General features: G+C 37.1%; 1 protein-coding gene across 3 annotated transcripts in view; it reads right to left on the bottom strand.

Annotated features, from left to right (window-relative positions):
- DIAPH2 (diaphanous related formin 2) overlaps positions 1-20,430 on the bottom strand; it is an 832,169-nt gene that overhangs the window by 401,887 nt on the left and 409,852 nt on the right. For all 3 annotated transcript variants that reach the window (XM_019756670.3, XM_019756672.3, XM_019756671.3), the window contains one exon: positions 10,770-11,009. In XM_019756670.3, the coding sequence (XP_019612229.2) occupies positions 10,770-11,009 (240 nt within the window). The remainder of the gene's footprint in view (positions 1-10,769; positions 11,010-20,430) is intronic.

Here is a 20,430-nt window from a genome sequence, read left to right as displayed (position 1 = left end):
GGTTCACTTATACTTGGATTTTTTTCAGTAAATACAGTCAGCCCTTTGTAGCCACAAGTTTTACGTCTGCAGATTCAACCAATCGTAGATCAAAACCAGTATTTTCATTTTCCTGACCACAGCTTCCCAGCCACAGATCAAAAATACAGTTTTTGACCCGGGGTTGGTTGAATCCATGGATGCTAAGGACTGACTTTTTGACCCAAAAGACATATGCAGATTTTCAAATGTGCAAGTGGCTGCACCTCCAGCCCCCACACTATGCAAGGGTCAACTGTACATAAATAGTCCAAGACTCCCTAAAATTATCACAGAGATAACTGGATGTTCAGAGTTTTATCCAAATATCAACTGCTGCTTTAGAAATCCCCTCCCACGGTTATCAGCCCAGGTCTTCATTAGTATGGTTTCCTTCGACGGGAAAATCAGTCTGTAAGATGATCAGTCACATTCAGTCACAGTAGCCACATTTTTTGAACAATCTCATACAGGGAGGAAATCCTCTTCGAACAGAGCTTTTATACAATAAAATGGCATTTGTTTTCAAACTTACTAATTATATTCGCTAAATGCTGTTCGTGTTGTCAACATTCCCCCACTGAGAGAATTACAAAATCAGTCATAAGATAAAATTCAGAAAATGACTACAGCAATTCACAGAATACTAAGCCAGCTGGGTTCATTTAAATCCTGTATGGAAACGGTCTTTGTGGCGAACCGAGTAAGACCTACAGCTAGTGCCACAAATCATCATTTTCTGTCTGCTCCAGTGCTGAAATTGTTCATTGCCACCCATTACATGGGGAACTCATCAAGAACACACACACACACAAAAAGGGTTTTTGCAAACTAGAGAATTACTCATCTCCACCAGCCACACTACCCCACAGAACAGTTAATTGTATGCATTATTGTTTAGTCACAATGATTTCGACAAATATAGTTATGGCACAGTATTAAGTTGATAGTGTTTTTCTGTATCAGTAGGAAGACAACATTTTAAAAAGGTAAGAAAATACAGATGTATTCATCTTTTGGTTTCTCTGAAATGCATCTGTATTTAACGAGTCATAAACCAAGCCTCATGAGCCCCTACTGAAAAATTATACCCTTCACTATAGTTTTATATACAAATACAGAGGGTGCCAAAAAAAATGTATACACATTTTAAGAAAGGAAAAAATTGTATTAACATTATAATACAATGATGCTAGCATTCATTTGATTAACGTCATCTTTTGAGCAAACGTTATACTACACATTGCTACCGTAATTCAATTCAACTTTGAAAACTAATACATAGATAATATCTCTTAAAATGTGTACAGTTTTTTGGCATCCCCAGTATATGTTGTTGGGTTTTTAAAAACTGCTATAGACAGAAGATAAGGAATATAACTTGGCAACTCTCAGTTGTTTTTTTAAATGCTCTTTACAAGTTTGTCAATTTATGTATAGGAAGAAATATTTAATAAAAACCCGTTTCACTCTGATCATCCAAGTACGAAAATTATCCCTGATTATTTCTCATTTTTTCATTCTCTTATTTTACCTTTCAATCTCTCTCTCTCTCTCTCTCTCCACACACACACACACACACACACACACACACACACACACACTTTTTGGCTTGGTTGTGGCTTTCAATTCCTTTTTCTTATGTAAAACTTTCAAAAATTGGAATATCTTCCATATTAAAACAGTCACATGTTTGCACAGTGGAGCACAAAAACTAGGCATAGCTAGTATACGAAGCAAGTGTGTCCTACATATTTTCATATTACCCCTCCCAGCGAGGTCTCTGGGCATCTGGAAGGCACAGTGAACTGTGACACAGAGTTAATACCAGTGATGGCAGCATGGGCTTCACAGTATTAACAATCATTGCTAAGGGCATGGGTGTGTGTGTGTGTTTAGAGGACAGAACATTTTCACATATCTAAGTAAAACAGAAATGTTGAGAGAAAAAAATAGGTCTCCAAAGCAGTCAGTACTGACAAGTAATACTAACCAAGTCTGCATCAGACAAATTACATTCAAAAACCACTGTTCTCTAGAGAATTTAATAAACTGAAAATTGGGGGTATAATGAAATTTTCACACAACCTAAACTATAATGTTGTAAATGTGATAATACCTAAACAGATGTAATCCAATTCTGAGAAAACAAACAACTGGTACATTTAAAGTATTAGATGACTAATTTGCACCAATGAATATAAATTAATGAATATTTCAATTTAGAGAAAAATCTTTAAATAAGCTCACGGGACTGTGTATTTTTAGAAGTAAGGGAGTACAGGCGTGAGTTTGTCTCTTTTCACCAGAACACAAGTTTGCAAAAAAAGGCGTTGTGATAGACATACCCTTTTGTAACTATACTGGTTTGAAGAAGTACATCTACAAAACTGGTAAATTTCTGTGCCCAACATGATCACATCGTTTTACTCCTGCTGGCACAGCAGTTAGCCTTTTCTCCCCTCTCAATTGCATAACATAGGCCACAGAGAATAAGAAAGATAGAATGTACCTCCACATTGACATAAATCTGGAAAACGTGGTGATCATTTGGAACAAGTGAGAGAACCATCTTAGAAGAAAGCACTTGTAAAGACAGAAATGCACACAACCTTCATTCAGTTTTCTTTCTACTTAAGGAGTTAATCTGTATGTGTAGACCGCTATAGTACGGAGACAGGTAAAGGGACTCGGTAGCCTCCATCTTAGAAGTAGAAAAATTGCTGATTTTCTAACTGAAGGACAAAGCCCATGGTAGTGTGTTCATGGAAATATAAAATCAGGAAGCCATGATCATGTTTCCAACTTTCAGAGGGCTGCATTTTTTAAAGAAGAGAAGGAAAATCAGAAGAAGAAGCCAGTGTTTCATTCAGATTTTAAATGACATGAAGGGCACCGAAGGTGAGGACTTCGGGTTGGATTTCCGAGCTGGTATCCAAGCATTTTGATTACTGGAGAAGGGAGATGACTGACGCAATCTTTGAATATCACCATTTGTCTATATGCACAAGTCCACATGCAATAATTAATAATATGTGCTTTAAGATATATAACGAGTAATATATGGGAATTAAAAGATCTTATGGAGAACTGTTTCTTTAGACAAATAAATTTAGTGTTCTATAAAATTAAACACTTCTGGACACTATTGGCTTAAGTAATATTAAAGCTTGCTGTTTGCAAATTACACCTTTTGGTATATTGATCTACATGACAAATTGCGGGGAACAAAAACCCATGACACAATTATAGAAACTGAATCTAAAATGTCACCACTGGCATAGTATCACAATGCTGCAACATTCATCTTTAAGCTTAAGAAAACTAATTCACTGGTTCTCAGTGATGAGAGCCCATTAAGTACAATACAATAAAACACAATAGATTTAAATAAAGGTCAACCATCGAATAAGCTGAACAAAGGAAACCACTGAAAATTAAGAATGACATCTTGTCCTTATGTCATTCTAGGGTGCTTAGTTATTACAGAGGTCAAAAATGGTGAATGTTCTTGCTTCAGTGTAATATAATGAAGAACGGACAAACCCTTAAGTTGAAATGTTTGTCTACTGGTCATGAAATATGAACAAACGGTATGGTGTGTCTTATATTGTATATGATGCCATATTAAAATGCAAAGTGACATGAATGAGCTCCTCTGCATTTTGCTGTAGATTGGATCTCCTATCACTGATTACAAACCAGTGACTCCAGAGATCACCAACTGAAAACTCTTGCACAAACCGCCCCACAGGAAGAAAAGTTTAAAAGACCCACACGGAGAAAAAGGAAAGTTTGGAAACAGGACCTAACAACCCATCCAACCTCATACTTGATAGAGAGTATAATCTTCCCTTACACAGAATGTCTCCAAGACAAATTATAGCCCTCAAAACAATTTTCGTCTCAACCAATTATCAACCACATCTCCCCCAAATTCAAATAACGCTAAATGCTGTCATGAAAAAGCATATTTCAGTGAAGCAAAAGAGACCATCACATTCTAAAATAGCTTGAGGCAGCGAAATAATTTGAGTTCCAGAAAAAGTTGGATTCTAACTCTGCCTCTGACGCTGAGCGATCGTGGGTAAGCCATCTCCACAGAGAGCAGATCCTCACTTGAAAAATACAGAGAACAGCCGCCAATCTTGCCTATGCAAAACTTACGTGCTCCGAGAGCCAAAGCACACAAAGCCACGCAATAGCTCTGTAACTATTCAGATGAGGTATTTTTTTTTTATTAGAAATATAGAGGCTGCACTGCCTGGATATATTAAAATCTATTTAGGGGAAGAGAAACTTTCTAGTAAGATGTCTACAATTACTTTCAATTCAATTCGAATTAAAAAAAAAAAAAAAAAAAGAGAGAAAGAAAAACAGATTTTTCAAGCTACCAGAGCCGAGAAAGGCAACATGTGATGTTCCCCATTTTCAGAACACTATACCAGGCAAATAGGTTGTGAAATGCTTCCTCAAAATGGGCTAAGTATAACGAAACATTTTGTGACAGTGCAATGAGAGGCAGTTTGCTGCAAGGTTTTGGACACAGAAAACCCAGATTTAAGCCCGAATGTGAACATTTACTACTAACTTTTTAATCTTGGAAAAAATCATATAACCTCATTGGGCTTTAGTTTTCTAATTTGCAAAATGGGGTTAATAATAATTAACCTCCTTGAATCACAAGGAAAGCACTTTAGAAACTGTAAGAACACACCAATCAAATGTGTGGACTATTGACCATGATTTATTGATTTTTGCTACGGTGCCTTTCAGTATATCCTATAGTGGTTATTTTCTAAATTATCTTTGGATTTAAATTAACAGTCCCATATTTATTTCTTAACCCATATTTGAGAGTGGATTGCTGGTTTCTATTTATAGCAAATAATATATTTTTATGTTTTTACAAATAAACCATAGCAAAGCTCTAGAATTACATACTCAACAGTTTTGCTGTTAAAAATATACCGTTTATAGCTGTAAGGAACTAAATTTTCTCAAAAACGTTAACACTTATGCTGAACACTCACAGCAAATCCTTTATTTAATCAAATTGCCCGGCTTCATTCAATAGGAATTTATTGAGGACTTGATATCCAATAAGCACTGGGGATATAATGCAGAATAAAATAAATATCTAAACTCCACGAGTTCGGAGTCTTGAATAAGAGAAATGAAGTAATTATAGTAACATGTGGACAGTTTTATAATAGCTGTCCTCACAATGTGCAATGGGAACCAGAGAAGAGCTCAAATAAAGGGCAAAACAAGATGAAGAGTAGCAAAGGACATCATAAAAATGCAAAAAAGGCAAGTTGCTTCAGTTCCATGTTTCAAAACGAGAAAAAAAGAGTGTAATTTAGAGCCCAGGGTTCTACCTCTAGTTTTACAACTAAAGTAACCAACTGTCTTGGTTTGCCTTGGATTGTCCCAATGCTAGTATTGAAAGTCCCGCAACTGAAGAAAACCCTCAGTCCTCGATAAACCAGGGCAGTTGGTCACTATATTCACCTTTATGAACCTGGCTGAATGGTGCTCCCTCCCCATCAAATCCACACTTGAAGCCCGAACCTGCCGTGTGACTGTATTTGGAGATAAAGCCTTTAGGGAGGTAATTATGGTTAAATGAGGTCGAAGAGGTAGGGTCTAGTCTGATAGCATCAGTGTCCCTACACGAGGAAGCATTCCCTGATCCGGATCCTGAGCTTTCCTCTCAGCCTCCCCACCCCCAACCCTGCATGCATGGAAAAAAACTGTGTGAGGACACAGCCAGAAGATGGCTGTCTTCAAGCCAGGAAGAGAACCCTCACAAACAACCACCCAGGCTAGCACCTTGATCTTGGACTGCCAATCTCCAGAACTGTGACAAAATAAATTTCTGTTGTTTAAGCCACCAGCCTGTGGTATTGTTATGGCAATCCAAGATGACCAATAGACTAACCAAAGTATTTTACTTCTCTGAGAGTCACTCTTCTCATCAGTCTGAAGAGGCTTGACTAGATACCTTCTAATGTTAACACGTTGCGCACGGCGGGGTTTAAATCCCTCGTGAAGAGTCTCGTGATCCCTACGCAACGTGTTAAGACTCTACGCTTAAATAACTACAATCAACATCATTTCAGTTAAAAATGATTAGAATGTGTGAAATTTTTAGAGTACGTAGATACGACTTTTTCCTTAGGTCCTCTGTAGATTTTCTCTTGGATTACATATTTCCAAATTTTTCTTCCATAGACAGCAGTCATTTCCCTTACAAATCACATAGTCTGGTAAGTTATCTTCTATTTTCACAATGGAACTGAACCTATTTCACGTTCCTTCTTACGACTTCTATGGGGAAGATGGATACTTTCCTCTGTATACTTGGGGTGATGTCCAATATTTTGTCACTAAAACCATGTGTGCGTCTCTAGGCAATGAGACCTTTACATGTTACATCATATGCTTTATATAAATGATGACTCTTAGAAAAGGTAGCACAATTACATTATTATGTTAATCCTAATGACTTACAGGAAGAGATCTAAAATTTTCTTCGCAGTAAACCGAAATGTTTTCTTCACTTTCTCTGTATGACATACTTCACATCTGTACAAAAGCACGTTATCCTACTGCATCATAATTTGTCATGTCTCTCTGTCCAACTAAAAGGACTAGAGAGTTACAGTATAGGTGAAGGAGATATTAACTCAAGGCAGAAAAAGAAAGGTTTTTGGTCTTCACAAGTTATGAAATGGGCTCTGAATGAGCCCAAATAAACATATAGTTATGGAGGTAAGATATCCAAACTAATACTCAAATCACTTAAAATCTTTTCACAACCTGCCTACCAATGTTATCATTTGTTTCCGACACAGACCCCATATTCCAGGCAGTGGGATTTTCTAATTCATCCTCAAACACATGATTGTCCCTAGCTGTGCACCATCATTAAAAAGAACTACTACCATTTGTTTAATATTATAATTTTTCACAGTAGTCTGACAAACATCATTTTATTTGACTCTGAAAACAACACTACAAAAATAAACCAGGCTCACTGTATTTCCTCATGTACAGATGAAAAAACTGCAGTTCAGAAAGAGCAAGGGACTGACTTAGCCGTGATAATTTGGCTAGTAATTAGCAAAAGGGAAGCGAAAATGTAGGCTCTGAGCCCAGTGGTTTCCCGCTTTGTAAGGTGACGGGGCTTCTTTCTTTCACGTAACTGAATTGGACCTATCCTTCAACATCCTTCTGTTCCAATTTGTTAGTATCACCCATCTCTAACTACATCACCAAAAATTTCCTCCCTTCTCTGAAGTCCTGCTAATCTCAGTGTAATTTCAGTGGGCTTTCATTTTTGTAGTCATTGCCAGTGTATCTTGTGATATTACAGGATACTCTCTATGTCTATTTCCCGGCTACTCAACTGTACCTCAAGCTTCTTGAGGTTTCTGTGTCTTCTGTATGTTTTATATCCCGCTGGTGTACCAACCATCTCTTTTGTTTTGCCTTTGTTTGAGCCTGCCTGATGTCCCTTCACCAGCCTCTACCAGTTGGAATCCCTATCTTTGGTAATGATGTCCTTTAGGGCATGACCAATTTTCCATCACTGGTAGTCTTGGTAGCGCTGCCAGTCAAAGTTATCTGTTCTCCCTTGGACAAAGGGCGTTCCTATAATCCACACTAGGCCAATCAGTCTCTCTTCCTAATTAGAATTTGAATCAAACACAGGGAAGGGAGGAGAAAAATGGTTGGAGCTAATACACCCAAAAAGCCAACTTCCTGAAAAGACTTCCCATTAGTTCCTGCTCCTGTATTCTCAAAGCTGTGATAGTTGCTGTTCTTTTACAGCCCAAGTTCTTCAGCCTTTCCTCAGTTTCTAGCTAAGCTACCTTATACCCTCCCAATAAATTCTGCTCTTTCTGTTGCTTACAAACAAAGATCCCTATCGGATATACCCGCAAAGCTTAGTGCCTAGAGACTGCTTAGTATTTTCAAATGTTTTGTTTTTATGCAGATTATGTATGTTATTATACACTGAAAACACAAACGACAAACGACCCTGAGGTGCAACATTGCTATTGGTTAGAATTTTAATAACCACCAGGCAAGCACAGGCCAAGCTAACACCGGGAACTCATCCGCATAGAAATGTTTTTTATTACAGCTCAGCACCCTGGTTTGGTGACTCACAAAGTGATAATTCACTGCTGCAAATTAACAAAGAATTGTGTAGTGAGGGTAGTACTTATAGTAATGATACCCTTTAGTGATATTTGACATTTAGGTTAACCCATCTGTTTTCCTTTTCTTCCCAAATATTATAGGAGCCAATTGTGACCACCTGAATGTTTAATATTACTTTCCTATAAGATACATTGGATAAGTTTAACTGCTTACACCATGACTCCCTTTTAATTAGGTGGATATTTTAACATGCTCTGAATCTTCTTATGAAAAATGGTAGGTTGCGATTTTAAATTCACTGAGAAAGCAAATTATCTTTAAAATAATTTAGGTTGGTAAATGGTACCATTTTTTAAAGCATAATCAGTAATCTACAAAGAAAGTTTCCTCTGCCATTTTTTTAAGAAAAAAAAAAAACACTAAGAAAAATCAATCAAGTATTCTTTATAAGATAACTGGAATTTAACAGCAATTCTAGCTAATCATGCATCACTAGTTTGTTAATTCATTTTTAAATGATTATAAACCTAAGCGAACCATTTCTATGTACTTCAGTAAATTTCTGTCATTTTAGATATTTATATGTCTACTCAGAATCCTTTGAATTCCAGGAACATCCTTTTAATTCTAGACATTATCGGAATATCATGAATGCATATGATATTTGTCTTTCTTAATGACAAGTATCTCCCTGAAGATAAAAATCCTACTGAAAAACTGGGAGGGGGAGATTTTAAAACATGCACTTCTTTCTCTTTTAGAACACCTATTACTACATGATAGTATTTCCCACAAGACTATTTTTTTATTTTATGTGAAGGTGGCAAAAATCTTTGTGCTGAATCCTTTGAGCATACCTCTAGTGATAGATGTCAGATCAGCGTTGTGTGGAAGAACTTTTATTTGACAGATAGATGACAGGAAGAAGCCTCTCTCCAAAATATAAGATGCAACTGTAAAATCCTTCTGTGAGGTTAAAATAATCTTTTGTTCCTGTGTATAAATGATTTATTCATTCTTGCTTGAAAAAAAATCCGTTCATGTAATTAATTTGAATAGTGTGAAATTATGACACTTAAAAAGGTACATATTTATTCAAATCAGGATAGTTTGTTTTAAATGTCATTTTTATATGAATTAAATGTGAAATAGGTATATAATACAAACTCCCAATGATTTTTTCTGACTTTATGATACTTTGACAATCATAACCAAGAACACTTTAAGAATCACTCATTACACATACAGCATATACTCTAAGCAAACAGCATCTTGGTAAGAGATACCTGTATTAGTATTGAGTATATGGTATGCAATACAAGAAAAGAGTCTTAAATATTTAGTTTTACCCTACGAATCTGGTTATGATTTATTCTAGTTTATTACAAGGATTGCCTTATTCTCTCTGTCATTAGCAAATAATTTCACATGTCCCCTAATGTCACAAGAGGAGAGAGTACAAATGTGGGTTTTTTTGGACAAATTTTAGCATTCCAGGTATCTTCCTTTTTCTCTTTCCTTACATACCTCAGAAATAAATCAGGAGTAAACGGATACAATTCCTTTATATATCCTATTATCTGCAAATATTATTATTTTTGTCTATCTGAGTTTGAAATACCAGGAACAAATCATTTTTGATACATATTAAAACGCTCATCCGGGTATATGTAATGCACATGTATTTAATGCATGGATAGAAAAGAAATTTATATCCATTCCTAGATTTGAGATTATCATTATAATATACTTCAAAAACTAACCAAAGTTCTGTAATGTTTTCAGATGTGAGAGAGAAAAAACAGGTGAAAGAATGGTGAGATGTCAAGGATAGATTGCTTGTTTTCAGATTTATTTTCGCCTCTAGCTTTCATACAGGTCTCACCTCATTCTGTTCAGTTTTCTGTCCATAACAGACAGCTCTTTCCCTTGAATGAGGTGGTTTGCTCTAGTCTAGAAATGGGCATATACAATCACTTGTGCGCGTCTCTGCTTCTTTGTTTACTTTTCACAAGAATTTAAATCTCAAAAATAATAGTATGAAATGGCCCAATCCAAACAATAAGATGATTATCGCCTGATTTTTAAAAAATTTTAGTAAATACATTAATACCTAGTATAAGCGTGGTAACAGAGCACTATTTAACAATAAAGAATATTACTTTCTTAGAGCGGAATAAGTAAAGCACATTCAACACCAAATTTCTGGCTAGTGACTTCAATGAATTTCACTCCTCAAACACTTTTTGGACAGGCATTAAGTAAGTAAAAGGGATTTGGGATACAAGATTGCATCTACTTAATAAAAGCAAATTTTCTTAATCTATAAACTCCAATAACATTTGATCAACAAGAGTATAATACTACATTACAAAAGAATTTGTAGTCAGTGAGATTTTACTATAGTGAGACTGAAAAATTATTTATCTGTTTTAATTGAGATATAAGTCATATACCATACAATCAACCCTTTTTAAAAAATACTTTTTTAGGCTTATATACTGTTGCTATTTAGAGTGATCCCTGTCATAGATGAAATTACTGTTGTTAATAAGCATTATAAAATGTTCTCTTACCTTACAAAGGAAGTTGATCTTAAAACCCAAAGACTGGGCATTTCTTGAGCCTGAATTCATGTAGTTCCCAACCAAAAGAACTAACTCTAAAAGTCTGTTAAAGCTTTCACTTTTCTTCAGTTCTTCACAGGCAAGAGTTACTGCTATGATGCTTGGTTTGATGTTGTTTATGTGTTCTTCAAACGTGAGTTTGAAAAGAATGCTATTGAGACGAGGCCGCAACATTTTCACTGAGCTCATCTGTAAGATAAAGAATGATCCATAAGAACATATATTTAAAGGCTGTTATTTCTCTCTCTAGTGGGGATAATTTTACAGACAATACAATAAAATTTCTGTATAAAACGAACTCTCTCTGGGTTTTAAAAAGTATTATTTATCATTTGGTTTAAACATTCCTAAAGAATATTTTTATCTAAGTTTAAAAACAGCTGTTCATTTTTAAATAAATTAAACTGTCCTAATAGCATTAAGATACTATTACTGAAGCTAAACAGTTGCTACGTGTTAACTGCATAATCATTAGTCGTCAATAGCATTTAAATGGCCAAAAATCTGTCCGTGAGGTGAACTATGAAAATTTACAAATATGAAATTGAGTTGAGTGAATTGTTGGGTCATAGATAAAAGATGTACGTGATGACAGAAAACCACTTTCCTAAAAAATTACCCATTACTATGCTATTTGAAATCATAGGACTAGCTCTGGTTGAGCATTGAATAATTTTAAACCTATGATTTCTATTTATAATATATATGAAATATTTATATTTGCTCTAAAGAATTTCAGCTACTTGACAGAATGTTGATGTTAAATAATTAGGTTACGGTAAAATCACATGAACTTTTAAGTACATTATTCAAGAATTCTATATTGGTTTTCTTCAAAACAGTTCAATTTAGGTTTCAATTACATGTTTCACAGTGTTAGTGCACATTCTCTATTCCCTTTGGTATAGGTCCTATGGTAAAAACTTATTTTAGTCTTTCCTATAACCTCAAATCATTTAACTAGATTTCACTCACCAAATCAATTCTGGGAGAGAGGTCAGGGGAGGATAGACACACATGAACATACAGAAGCACACACACCATGAAAAGAAGTTATTAATATTCCTAATTATATTTATTTTCTGCACATACAGCTTAGTTTTGTCAGGCACAGGTTAGGCACTAAGATATTTGTGGATAACATGAAAAGAACTTGAAAACATAAACGAAATCCTTAAACCACAAACTACCCTTCAAAAGCAGCAAATGAGCTGTGGAATAGACCATATCTGCTCTAATACAAAAACAAGGCATGGTCCATCATTTTTCTTCTTTGAAATGAACTTGCCCATTAACCATGGTGTCTGCCTCTCCAAAGATTAACCTTTGCCTTCTGCTAATCGTCCTCTATGCTTTCATGATTTTATAGACAGATGTATCCAAGTATGCTGGGAATATCCACCTGTTACTATATTTATGTAGGTCTTATCACTTATCACTAGCTGATTTATATGATCAGAGTAATACACAAAACATCCTACTGCTTCTTCAGGGCTCACGTGGTAAGTATAAGACACACAACCTTCTCACATAAAGTTCCCAATACAGCCTAAAAATCATGACCCATGTAGTAACTTGAAAACTACAGCTACTCATACAACCAGTGTGTGATTCTAGATGGGTAAATAGAAATTAAGTGCTGGAGATGTTCACTGAAGGAAGAGAAAACTTTAAACTCTATGACTACGATGTTTAATGAAGGCTTCACAGTAGAGGGATAAAATGGATAAATCAACAGAGGAAGGGAGGGAGGGATGGAGGGAGGGAGGGAAGGAGATATCTAGAGACAAAATGGTGGCCAAAACAAAGGTGGGGAGAGAAAGAACGGTTTGAGAAAAGGTTTGTAGGTCAGGAATAAATGAGGTATAAACCGAGGGGCAGAATTTGGACCAAAGTACCTGCAGAGCAGAGGGAAAGGCCAAGCACATCACAGTCTGTCTCCATGAACATGCCAATCTCCTCGCGGATGTTTGTGTGGGAATCTCTCTAAGTTTCTACATGTGTTTTTCTGCCTTCCTTTCGTCTCTACCACGGACTCGAAATCCCTCCCGACTTTGAGTTTTCCTTTTCTTTCACTGCTAACTCACCATCCGTAGCATAGAATCACGTTTATGTATTTAGGGAGCAGTTTTCAGTGTCCATGAGGGCTAAGAGCCAGCGCTCCCTGGAGCAGGGGCCAGTCATCCTGCTTTCTAGGACCTGTGGGGACCCAGCTCACCAGGGTGGCCTTGTCCCTGATCAACAAGGAGTGTCAACCTGAGGCTTACGTGGGTTGTTAGTCTTGCTTCAGTTCTAACACCACTGGGCTTCATTCATATTTTTATCCTTTTGAAGCTTTGTATTTCAACCCTTGGCCTACAAACCCAGAGAGCATGGATTCTATTTTACTTTTTTTAATACCAGCTCCAACTGAAATAATGTGACTCGAAATGCATTTTAATAATAATAGTGATAATAACAGTGATCAACATTTATTGAGTACTTTGTGGCAAACATTTTTCTACATATGCGTGATACACACACACACACACACACACACACACACACACACACACACACCCTTTTTCTACCTGTTTTATACACACACACACCGGGGGTGCCAAAAAATGTATACAAGTGGACACTTTGGTCAATGGTTCTCAAGCAGTCATTTGCCATAATCAGAAATGTCTGGACGCTGATGGCAACCACTTTGAGCACCTCTTATAATTGCAGAAGTCAAACGTGACTTGTATTCATCTCTTTTTATCAGTATATATTGAGTATATATGACATATTGAGTATATATGTCATATATATCAGTATATATGACAATTTTAATCCAGTTTTCCTTTCTTAAAATGTGTATAGATTTTTGGGACGCTCATAGATACTTGAGTCTCAAAACAACCCCAGAAGAAGGTTGTTAGCATTAGTCTCACTGTAAACATGAGGAAAGTGAGGCACAGGAATACTAGGTAATGCTAAGGAACACACCAAGTCAAACTGTATACTAAAGACCTAGAGACATGAACTCAGGCATGTGGGCCACAGAACCCAGACTCCCGAGCACTACAGCACATAGCCTCTTGACTCATCTCGGGAAGAGTATACATGATTAGGTGAAGCTGAGATTAGTGGCAGGGAGACCATCAGTGAGTGTTCAGAACAGCCCGAGAAGCAGGACATGAGCTAGGATGTTGACACTAGGAAGGGAAAGGAAGCAATGGATATAAGAGCCAGAATTAAGGAAGAATCGCTGGGAATTGGCAACGGACCAGGTATGGGAGGAGAAAGTCAAAGGCGGCTCCAAGGTTTAAGTTTGTTATAAGGTAGAACACAGTTGGCAATAATGACGGCAGAAGGAGGTGCTGATTCGGTGCAGTTTACTGTTTGGCTGGTTGTTTTGTTTCAGGGAATGAGGGTACATGAATTTGCTGCCCCTGATCTGCTGCTGCCTCCACTCCAGAAGCTAATCAGGGACTAAGGCAGTGGAAACAGGGAGGGTACAGATTGGCAGCAAATTCAATCAAATGACTGAACCTAGAAACTGTCACATAATGTGACTGTGTGAAACTAATCTGCCTAATTTCTCTGGTCTTCAGTTCCTCATCTAAAAAGTATGGAAAATTCCTGACGCGCAGCTTTGTTTTGATTATTAGACAGGAACCAAATAAATGATCCATAAATACTATTTCCTTCTTTTTCAGTCTCTGCCTCTAGAGCTGTAGAAAGGCGGCATAAAGGATGCTAGATCTACTAATAGAAAAATTACTTGGCTGTTACCAAAAACAATTTATTAGCATTTAAGTGAACTTGGTTCTCCATCCTCGCAGACTACTAGTAGCGTATTTTGCTACTAAAAACGACATTATTAGCTTCCCATTACTAAGGCTCCAAATCTTGCTTTCATATTCAAATCATAGTAAACACAATGTAATTTAATACCATCCCTTACCTATATTTTGACCTGAATAATTTCTTAGAATTGTCTCTCATTTCCCATGCTCGCCTTTCAAGCATACATTTTTATGTATTTCAAGGTTGCATTACTACAATAGGCTATTTAAATGTACTCCGCATCCCTCCAGCCTCCCGCTCCAAATCCTCACATAAATGGTAAAATGATACTTCTGTGGTAGGGAAAAAATATTGCCTTCTTGACATTTTCAGTTTTAGGTATTATTATGATACCTGATAGCATTGGGAAATTCAGTCCTTGAGTTTAAGAGGAGATAAGTATTGGAGTTGGCAGATTTAAGTGATTCGAATAGATGCCGTGGGAGGCAAGGTCATCGATGAGGAGAGTGAGTACAGAAAAGAGTCAAAGACTGCACCTCGGACAGCACCAAGCACAGGGGCTCGTATAAATTAGACATTCACACATTTGCTGATTAATTTTAAAAGCACTCCTTAGCTGACGAACCATTTTCTAGATCTTCTGCCAAGTAGAACAGATAGATTGTGTATTGACCAAAAGTAACAGCAGAAGGTAATGTTTTACTGTCCGTAAAATAATGTCCTTAGCTAAGATTTCAAACCACAAATACTAGGGAATTAACTTTGTTGAACAGCCTGACTCCAGGAAGAGGTTGCACATGATAAGGGGTCAGAGTGACCCTCTGACCTGGCAACATGTCTTTATTCACTCACCCTCTAAAACCAGGTTTGGCACATAGAATATGATAAATATGATAGGTGATTAAAACATAAATAATTGTAAAATGGATGAAACCGGATGCATTCATTCATATAAATAGCAACTCCAATGTCAGCAAAGGGCTGGACTGGGAAGAGAAAGCGTAGTGTGCAGCGGTATAGTAGGCTGACGTGGGCTAGGAAGACGGTAGCCTATGGACGGAAAACGGCCACCATGTGGGTCATTCCGACAACACTGCATCTTAGCCCAAATTCAGAGCCCCATGTAACTATTAGGCTGGTGCCAAACTAATTGCTGTTTAAAAGGTTAAAAATAATTGCAAAAACTGCAATTACTTTTGCAACAACCTAATTTCTAGAAGGCTAGCTTTGAGGGAAATGTTTCCCTAATACGCAGAGAGGGAGAGAAACCATTCTCTAAATTCTCCAGACCCATATGTAAACTGTACTTGAAGAACCAGGGACTTCTGAGTTACACAGACCTGCACTTGAACCACAGTTCTCTCATTCTCCAGCTACATGAAGAAGGTCGGACATTTAAGTTCGTGAACTTTCCACCATGCGCACATGACCTAGTGCAGTTACCTAATGTTTCTGAGACTTTACTTCCTCATCAGTAAAATGCATTCCGTAAGTCATCCTTGCAAGTTGCAGTCAGACTTAAATGACAACACTACGACAACACTCCTGTCATAGGAGCTGACACAACGCAAGCACTCTGAAACAACAGCTATTGTTATTACCCTCTTTCCTCATCCTCAGAAATTCTCAAGAAGAAGGAACCACGATCCCCAATTGTTCTCCCAAACCCGAGGAAAAGTTTCTCTTATCCAAAAGAAAGGTGTATGTGTTTCCAGGGCTTGGTAAAGAACAGAGCTCATTATCTATTAAATACACTATAAATATTGTGCTCAGCTCTCCTTAACCAGTTTATATTCATAAGAAACACTACTAGAAATGTTATTATTGAAAACGTGTTATTATAAAAATGAAGACACTAGGGAGGAGGTGAAGCTCTGCTGGGTGCAGTTCTTAAATCAGCATGCATTGGTCACGCTAACAGAATTTGCTGCAACCGTACGTGTGACTGCTTCTGAACAGACCAGGGTACACTGATAGACAGCAGCTGAGTCTCCATGAGAGGATTGCGGTGTGTAAGGAAATGTCTTGGATAACTTGGATAAATGTCTTGGATAACTAAGCTTAGAAAGAATAGAAAGCACCAAGCAACGTCCCCAGCCACTGATAAAATTATTAAAAGGCTCATGTCTCACAAAGGCACCTGAGTGCACCTAAGTGATATAAGTAAATAAAACAAAAACTCGGCTGAAATGTGCATTTGTTTTCAGTTGTGGTCTCTACCAGCGTTTTAGTTGACTGGCATCCTTTATTTTATAATTCATTCCTTGAACTGCTATGGGATGCTGACCATGGTGTTGTATTATGTAGGGGCTTTATTTGTGTTATGAGGTACTTGTCAATCAAATGACATCAAGCAGCTATCATTTCTTCAGCTGATCTGTACTATATTTTTTTTAAAAAGTCCACTGACATAGTGAGAGTAGCTACAAGTGGGTTATTTCCCCAAAGAATTAGACAGTTTTGTTTACGTAATTTGAATTTTATACGCTTCAGTACCTATACAGCTGGTGAATATTGATCTACTGCCAAACTACCAAAAGAATCGAGAGAGAAAGAAACAAGGCACAAGTAGACAAATCGTGTGTGAAGGAGGTGGCGATGCAGTCACGTGTCGCTTGCCTTTACGGTTATTTCTATTATCTTTCCTTTTGCACCGCTAAGAAACACACCTCCAAGTGCCATCAACTCTCAGCATATTTAATCCTCTGGTCTCTTCAAAACACAATGTTAAGAATTCATTAGAATTAACAGATATATTTGTAACAAATGAACATTTGCTGCAAGGTGCTTCCCCAAATAGTTAAATACTATTCGGACCCATTGTACATTAAATATACAGAATAATTTTGTATCAGTGATAATAAAGGTTATGTTAAAGAAGTCACATTATAGATGGGTAGACTTAAGTTAGACAGCAGGCAGAACTGCCTATAACGTTGAGAGATCCAGACTCAAGGACTGAGCAAAACTGTGCCTGGTGGTATGGAAATAACGCAGGGACATATGTGACTCCCTACTTAAAAAAATCACTTTTGTATCCTCTTTTAATAATAACCTCCTCAAGGGCTGGGTTTCTCCTGCTCATTGCTGTCCTTTCTGCAGTACACCTAGTACCTGGCCTGCACAAAATAATCAGTTCAAGTGTACGTGCTACATGGAATCAACGGCAAATGTTTGTATATTTGATGTCAGGACAGATAAGAGCCAGAGTTGATCTGTAAAATGAGGCTTTGGAAAAATAGAGTGTTGAAAACTGACTCTGTACCAGAAAAATAATGATGTGTTAATGAAGAATATTTTTTTTTAAAGATAGTAATATGGGGAAATTATACATCAACAAACATCTACTTATCTGGTCTGGAACAGAACCCAGTAAAATTGTCTCAAAAGACACTATAAACTCAGAAGTATCATATTAAAAATCTGAGCAAAAATTGCAAAAAGTCATTGTGAAAACAACTGTTTAAGGCCAAGAACGGCCATCAATACATCTACTACGTTGCTATGCTGTTGTATTAGGCATGACTGATAAACGGGGGAGACGGAGTTAATTTTTTATTTTTAAATTTAATGAAAAGCAATCAATAGCAAAACTGACATTCATAAACATAATCTGAATATTTACATTTTGGGTGGTTTTATTTTATCTTACTTTATTGAAAAGCTGATGGAAATAAGTTAATCCTGTACCAAAAATGGATTATTATGAAAAATTAATGAAATGAACAAGAATATGAATACATGGAATTGAGAATGAATCGTGGCAAGTTTTCTTTTACCTGATCTCAAAATCATTAAACTAGCAATGAAAATAGAAACAATCAAGGCATTACACATCAAAACACTGAACACTCTGAATGAGCACAGATAAAACAAAGGAAAATGCGATGTTTCCAATGAATATGCAAACCTGAATAATGATTTCATATTAATGGAACAGAGGAGCTAACATTTTCCATCCACAGTAATTGCCTTTGATGATATGTGGGAGGGGGAAAAAAAAAACTCTTTTAAGAATTTTCCTTTCACCTGTTTAAGCTATCTTGAATAGAGCTCATAAGCTCCTACGGGGTTTTAAAAAAATTAAAAAGCACACCGACTTTATAGCTGTACTGCCAACTATAGGCTTAAATCCACTCCTCCCACCTTTATGTATTTGTGCAGAGAAAGAATTATGTGTGCTGTCAACAATATCACATAATCTGTGCTTTTCATTATGTTTTTATGCATAAGATTATCTCAACATCGTTTTGTTAGATTATAGCTTTACAATATTTTTAATTGAAAAATATGGGCAATTTTGATGTCAGAAAAACATAGTACCGATTACTAAGAGAACTAATTATTGCCTTCTTTTTCTCAGAAGATGCGTTAGTTTAATAGATATACACTGCCCGGGTCTCTATCCTCAGTGTAAGACAAGTGGGAATTTCCATCGCTCTGAGGTTGGAGAACAGCTGAGCTGTAAACACACTCCGAAGAGTCTAAAAGCTCCTGCTGGGGTTCTAACTGGCAGAGCTTTCAAAGATCTGTGCTTTTTTTCCGGTAAAGGTACAGCACATAATTATAACGATGTACCAGATCCAATTCTGTGGGAGGCGGGTTGGAGGACCAGTCGGTGGGAAGCTATGCAGCCAATCTTGCCCCCTAATGAAAAGGATTATTGATCATAGAAGGTGTGGGAACTAGCATATCCCTCTTACCAGGAGGTCTGCCTCTAGACAGAAGAAAGGTCCCTGGGTATTTTTCACTTGTTTCTTTTTCTTTTTCTGTTTCTTAGGGTTTCTTTTGAACTGATTACATGTGAATACAAGCAAACCCAATGATGTGACTGCTAAAAAAAACCCAAAAAGTTTAGAGAGAGCTTAGCAGACCATTCACTGTCTAAGGTAAGGCTATTTTCTTTAAAAAGTCAAAGCCAGATTTCCTCCCGAGTTTTGTCAATTTTACTGGTTTTTCTTTGACAACGATGATGATGATTTTAATGAATCTTGCAGGAGTCCTCTCATTTCTGGCATGTCTATCCCTAACTGATGAGATTCTGTATTTATCACCCAAGAACTTATATAATAATGCGAACTACAGGATACCAGTCTTTACCTGTGATAGGAATTTTATTCCTGTAAAATTCCTTTTATAGGAATAAAATCAGGAAAGGGTATTTATCACTAGAGAAAACAAGGAAAGAAAACGTTTCGAAAGGAGGCTATATACTTCAGTATTATCAAGTACCATATGGATAGAGAATTAGACAGACCTGAAAAGAGTCCTCTTGATTTGTATTCATGCTAATACATTAAAAAATCAACATGATGCATGTACTTATGGAAGTTGAAATCTAGTGGGGGTTTACAGACATTGAATAAAATCCTTACATTCCCGTAATTTCTGGCTGTGAAAACCAGTGGAGACTGTGGCTGAATGAGAAGGAGGGCGACTAGAGCCCCAGGCACTCCTCTTAAAGAGACCCTGCATGGACTTACTTGAGGACAGACTCACACATGCTCAGCTCCGGCCCTGGGACCACAACTCAAAGAGTGCCAGAGACACATGGGGAGGAACGGAACTCATCTGGGTGAGGGCTGAAGGGCAGCTTTCTCCCAGACAGAAGTTCTGGTAGAGGCCGTTATTTCGTTGTTGAGCCCTTCCCACTCCCAGGTTGCAGACTCAGGTGGGCACCATATCTGAGTCTCTATCAACCTGGCTGGTGATTCCCTGAGACTCTGCCCCAACCAACTTGTGGGACCACCCAAGCCACTTCCAGTAGCTTTTCCATAAAAATGGTCCATCTTGGCTCCCATTGCACACTTAACTAAAATCTCTCCAACAG

Source organism: Rhinolophus sinicus, chromosome 18 (genome assembly GCF_057876585.1).
Source record: "Rhinolophus sinicus isolate RSI-liver-muscle chromosome 18, RSI-T2T, whole genome shotgun sequence".
NCBI classification, from domain to species: Eukaryota; Metazoa; Chordata; class Mammalia; order Chiroptera; family Rhinolophidae; genus Rhinolophus; species Rhinolophus sinicus.
The sequence above is the reverse complement of the archived record's forward strand: the minus strand, read 5'-3'. Positions and strand labels throughout refer to the sequence as shown.